General features: G+C 29.3%; 1 protein-coding gene across 8 annotated transcripts in view; it reads right to left on the bottom strand.

The window, feature by feature from the left end:
- LOC108747158 (protein lap4) overlaps nt 1-6,170 on the bottom strand; it is a 31,383-nt gene that overhangs the window by 10,196 nt on the left and 15,017 nt on the right. For 7 of the 8 annotated variants that reach the window (XR_001939221.1, XM_018484438.1, XM_018484443.1 and 4 more), the window contains 5 exons: nt 5,938-6,117; nt 5,339-5,368; nt 4,638-4,796; nt 3,530-3,910; nt 2,438-2,596 (listed from right to left, as the gene is read on the bottom strand). Coding sequence is in view for 7 of the 8 variants with exons in the window: in XM_018484438.1 (XP_018339940.1) it covers nt 2,438-2,596; nt 3,530-3,910; nt 4,638-4,796; nt 5,339-5,368; nt 5,938-6,117 (909 nt within the window). In the remaining variant the exon portion in view is untranslated. The remainder of the gene's footprint in view (nt 1-2,437; nt 2,597-3,529; nt 3,911-4,637; nt 4,797-5,338; nt 5,369-5,937; nt 6,118-6,170) is intronic. The other variant, XM_018484440.1, reaches the window with a different exon arrangement.

Raw genomic sequence — 6,170 nt, 5'->3', positions numbered from 1 at the left:
TATATATATATATATATATATATATATATATATATATACACACACACATCCATACATACAGACACACATCCATACATGCGCGCGTAGCGTAGTAAGATCACATTTATGCGTCATCATTTTTTAAAAATTCCTATCCCATTTTCATTAAAACAAAAAATTAATTAATTATAGACCTAACCCAATCATCAGCATATACATATATAATAATACTTAATGTTGTAATGGCAGTATTAATAACAAATACAGTAACAATAGCTACGTTCTATAACACTAATAGACATACAAAAATGCAATAAATCATAATTATACGCGAGTTAATGCCATGTAATTCTTAGAGAATATTTTGTTATGGCATAGTCCTGCGGAATCAGAGGCATGGACGCAGATACAGGAAAAATGAGTAGAAAGATGTACGACTCACTCCTGTTAGAGGGCAGCCAAAGTAGCACTATCATCTTCCACTGTCTGTAAACATGTGAAATATCTCTCTTTTTGGCGCTCAGGAGACATGCCATGCTAAAGATAATTGACAACTGTACATTTCATGCGCCATTTAGAGTATCTAATGAAATTATGTAAGAAATCTTATTTACATGATGTATTTACGAATTCTATGAAAACGCTTCGATTCCTATATATATTGCGAAGAAATATCAATATAAAAAAATGTGTATAACATTTAGAGAGACTTAAAAAGATTACATAAGGTCGATTTTGATAAAACTTGAATAAGTACAGTCTATTTAAACATTTTACATTAAAATATTTAAACATCTTCTATTTTAATTTTCATTTTATTAAAAGTACTACTATATTCATTAAAACTACTACTATTTCATGATAACATAATATTCCTTAAGGGGATCCTAAAGACGATTAGTCATAGTGTAAGTAGGACTTATACACAAACGATTTACGTGTCGTTGACATATCACCACATCAATATCTCACGCATACCTAAACATAAATTTTCGTATAACGATAACGTTTTAATTAGATGTCTAAAACTAATTCTAAGATCCATGTTGTTTCTTTATGCAAACGCCTAGTTCGGATTACTATTTCGTATGTACAGATACGGTTTTTATACGAAGCAAATGTTGTCACGACGTGACAACTCTAGAGAGTAGAGCGCCATACTGAACAAAGAAATAGTAAAGGTCTCAATTTTGAATTTTTTTATCGTTCTTGACATAAATTCTATCTCACAGATACATATTAATGCTATAATATTTTAATCTTGGAAAAGAATTTTCGAATAAAAAAGGAATATATAAAAAAGGAAAAAAGTAATGGTTACAAAAAAAATATTATATGGTTTAATTGGTAACAGATGGTTTTAAGATCCCCCTAATAACAAATAAAACATCTGACAATTAATTTTGTAAAACAACGCAACAGGCATTTATATATTTTTTAAAATAATTTGAAATACAAAAAAGCTTTTTGTTTTCACTCCTCTTCACCTCTCTCTCTCTCTCTCTCTCTCTCACTCACTCACTCACTCACTCACTCACTCACTCATTCACTCGCTCCTCACTCACTCACTCTCACTCTCTCACACATACGCGCGCGCGCACGCACGCACGCATATGGATACATTTTTTCTCTTTCTATCTAAATTTTCATTTCATGCAGAAATGCACATTACACATTTGCATGTAGTTGCGTATACGTGTAGTACATGTGCATCTTGTATAAATATTATTAAAATTAAATTAATTGTATTAAATTTGCATTAATTGTATTAATTGTCTAGTTTGTCTTTTAATTTCAAAAATAATTAAATGTTTTATAACAATATAAATTCTATACATTAATTTACTTTTCTAAGCTTGAAAATTTTCACTTAATAAACAAATATACTTTATATTATACATTTTACTTTATAGATTAACAATAATGAGTGAAACTAAGAGTATATGCCATATTTTCATAAAAGCTATGAAGTAAGAAAGCCATGCAGAATATAAAAAAGAAAAGTAATGCCAATGATAAAATAAAATCTATTAATGGTAATAAGCTGTTAGAGAAAAAAATAAAATTACCTCATGCAACATCACACAAAGTCTTAAAAAATATAAATATATTATTCGTCCTATAGAATAGAATTCAATAAGAAAAATTACTCTTTTTCTTTTTGATAAAAATATCTAATTAACAATATTAAGTAAAAATATTTAATCAAATAATAAACAAATAAAAATATAAAAAATTACAAAATAAATAAGGAGTGGTGTTGAATTCTTTTTCAAATAAACGTGACAAATTAAACAAAAAATTGATACTTAAGGGAAAGATATATTTAGTATAACATTTAATACACTACATATACAAGAGACATACTACGTGCAATCTTAAATCTGTCAGATTTAAGAAATATAAAATATATACGTGTGTGCATACAAAATTCAAAGAAAAATAATATAGTACTTACATTATTAGGATTTTGAGGTGCTAGTGTATGTTTACTCATAACAATCGTAGTAGTTTTGAGATCTTTAGTGCCCCCGGGTGACTTTGGTGGTACAACCATATCAACAGGACTATTTGATTTGCTCACTAGTGATTCTGCTGCTCGTACAACATCCAATACCTATATCAAAATCAGAAACAGAAAATATAAATATACGAATCGAATTATCATATAGAACCAATTTGAAATTTCTAGAAAATATATTGGTATAAATCTTTGCGAGGCATCGAATGGTTTGCCGCTAGGTGCGATTGACTCGCGATCTGTAGATCCAGGTTCAATCCCACCTGCGCCCACATATGTAATTTTTCACATTTAAAGAAAAAATAACTCCATTTAATGATTAAGAGATCTTTGATCACCAGCGCCATTCGGATTCGGCATTAAACTAGTAAGACCAATATATCAGTGAATATATATATATGGATTCCGCAGGCTGAACATTGAATATTATAGGCTAACAGCCTAATTCCGAAAAAAAATCCATTGTTACGAAAACCTTATCAGAGATAGGTTTTATCTCTTGGGATATTGCGCTATCAAATAAATAAATAAATAAATCTTTGCAGTGAGAACTATTCACCTACAAAATTAGCGAGAAAATCAATCAACAAAACAATCAAGCATTCATCATTGAATCAAGAAATTATTTGAAATTAAATAAAAAAAATGTCATATGCATGATCGTACGCTCGGTCGCGCGTCTCAAAATTCTTCCGAAAAACAAATGAATCACTTTGAAATTACATAGAAATAACATGAAACGAGAAATCGGAAATCATTTTTGTCAGTGAGTAACCCCTCATTTTACAGATTCGTTCTACAATATAATTACATTTTTTATAAAAATTAGAAAAATTATGGCGCTCTCTCTCTCTCTCTCTCTCTCTCACTCTATTCGCAGATAATTTATGTTGTACACTTTCGCAACAGTACGTGTACATTTTCGAATTTGGATTACAGTAAATAGAAAATATTTCGAAACTTTTGTACAAAAACTATAAAACTCAGAATTTGTTGAAATTTATCAAGTATAAAATAAATAAATCTTACTTTTTCAGGTGTGGATTTCTCTTTTTGCTCTATAAGTGCACGTTCTCGTTCCTCTTGTTCCCAGGCAACAAGTTCAGCTTTCATTTCTTGTTCTTGTCTAAGAATCGCAGCTTCCTCATCATCTCGATCTAAACTGGATACACTTTGTGACAGAGATTTAGTATCATCCGTAGTTGGCTCTCTTGAATCGTGAGACGTTTTAACTCCTTTATTATCTCTATCATCGGATAATGTTAATATCGATTCAACTTCGCTTTTATCGTAACCTTTACACACAACCAATGTAATAGTATTCCCTGAGCAACGAAGAATGTTAACAGCTTCTTGATGAGTCGCACCTAATAACGATGTGCCATTGACTTCCAGTAACCTCATTCCAACCTATTATAAAATATATAAATTTAAGTATAAGGTACCATTTAATGCAACTAAGGAAAGTTTTACTGGCGTTTTACTGCCACTCCATCAATTTTCGTATACATACTCGTTATGCTCAAAGTTCGATATTGTTCAACTAATAGGAAAACATCGCTGAAAATGTCATAAGTATATTTTGTACAAATAATTGTATATATTTATATATATTTATATTTTAATTTTTAACTATGATTGATAATTTTTTAGCAACATCCAAAAATACAAAGAGAAAATAAGAATATTTAAATAAATTTATTAATTAAGATAAAAATATTAAGAATATACGTCTATATTCTTCTATGTACTGACTACTGTAATCCATTTTATTTTTTCTTAAATTAAAAGCGAAATAAATAAGCGTCTTTAGTGGCTTAAAGCTAACAAAAATATCCATGAAAAGAACAGCGATCAATTTTTGAAGGTTAGACTTAGTAGAGTGCAGGTAAAACGTCAGCTTTTCTTCGCTGTATAAAATTATATCTTAAATTAAATATGTCAAAAACGTTGTTTAATGAGCATAAGACGGGCATTTCGAACATTTTCTTTAATCATTTATAACTTGAGAACTAAGGTATATAGGGCATATATTCCTATCACGTTTTTTTTTTTTTTTTTCACTCATATTAAATATATAGATTTACCTCCCAAAGTATTGACATACATTTATGAAACACTCTGTATATATACACACCTTTAATCGTCCATCCCTCTTAGCTGCACCACCCGAATTAATCTTCGATATGAAAACACCCTCATCGGTATGATCCAAAGGATTGCCTTTCTGTCCTCTTCGCCCTCCTTTAATGTGCATACCAAGTTTCTCACCAGCTTCCTTTGTTATTACTAATTCCTAAAACAAATTATATCAATTTTCATTATAAAACAGTTCATCTTTTTTGTGTGTTTTTGTATAAAATTATAAAAATAAAAGATGTTACGCACATACAAAACTATAAGTCGTTATATTTTATTTAACAATAATTAATCGTCTTTTGTTTCAAGATATATACTATTACATGTATAGTAAATTGTTTAAGTTGAATAATGGTTCATTTATGTATGTATATTTTAGTAATATTAAAATTTAAACGAGCAAATTTTAGAGAAATTTAATGTTAATAATTTAAAAAATTGTAAAAACGGGCTAAAGTATGATTAAATTTCTGTAGAGTAAAAATCATATTATTTTTATTTAGCATTTGATATAAATATAATGGCATGAAAGCAAAAAAGCACAAAAAGCATTTATAAAATAAAGTTCGTATAAAATTGCACGGCATAAGCAAAAGCGAGTCATTCATAACGTGAGAGTGAAATTTGCAGCTTTGGTGTAGGAATAAGCATTAAATGAGAACAAAAATTACGGTCATGTGAAATGCATCGAGTACTTACTGTCACAGGGATGTACTCTATTTCGACCAGCTTGCGGGGCAAATTATAAAAAAAAACCGCATTAGGTAAGGAAATAATCATACGCTAAAGCACCGAGTGCCATTGTGTTCGCAACTAACAAGCATTCCTTGGAAACGTTAACAAAATAAAAAAAAGAAACATTTTTTGAAAAATTATTTATTTAATATAAGTGCCTATAATTCTAAGCGTAAAGATTAAAGTGATTTTTCCATAAAAAAAATTAATTTCTCAAATGTGCGTGTGTTCATAAAGGATTGAGAATAATGATTTAAAGATACTAAGAAATCATTGTACTATTTGTGTTGCATACTGTATAAATATTTCGAAGATGCTAATAATACTATACACATATGTTGTTTAAACAAATATAAATCATCATATAGATGTTTAGTTGAATAATATAAACATAAAATGTTTTGTAATGATAAAAGAATATGTATAATTTTATAATATATAATTGTTATACGTGTGTGTGCGCGCGCACACATAAAATTATATTTAATCTGTAGGCTTATAGCTATATAAGCATCTAAACAACTGTTTAAAAGCGGTGTTACACTGAAAATTGTGTTATTTACCTGATAACTTTCTGGAAGTGGATCATGTTGGATAGTAAGCACGATCTGCTCTCCTGGTCTTAAAAGTTCCATTACCGCTTCTTGATGTGTAGCCTTTGTTACATCTGTACCATTCACCTTCAATATCCTATCACCCATTCTCAGTTTACCGGATTTGGCTGCTATGCCACCAGGAACAACCTAATACAGTTACATATAAATAGACATATACACACATACATGCACGCACGCAC

The sequence above is a fragment of the Trachymyrmex septentrionalis genome, unplaced genomic scaffold (assembly GCF_001594115.1).
Source record: "Trachymyrmex septentrionalis isolate Tsep2-gDNA-1 unplaced genomic scaffold, Tsep1.0 scaffold196, whole genome shotgun sequence".
Taxonomy (NCBI): Eukaryota; Metazoa; Arthropoda; class Insecta; order Hymenoptera; family Formicidae; genus Trachymyrmex; species Trachymyrmex septentrionalis.
The sequence above is the reverse complement of the archived record's forward strand: the minus strand, read 5'-3'. Positions and strand labels throughout refer to the sequence as shown.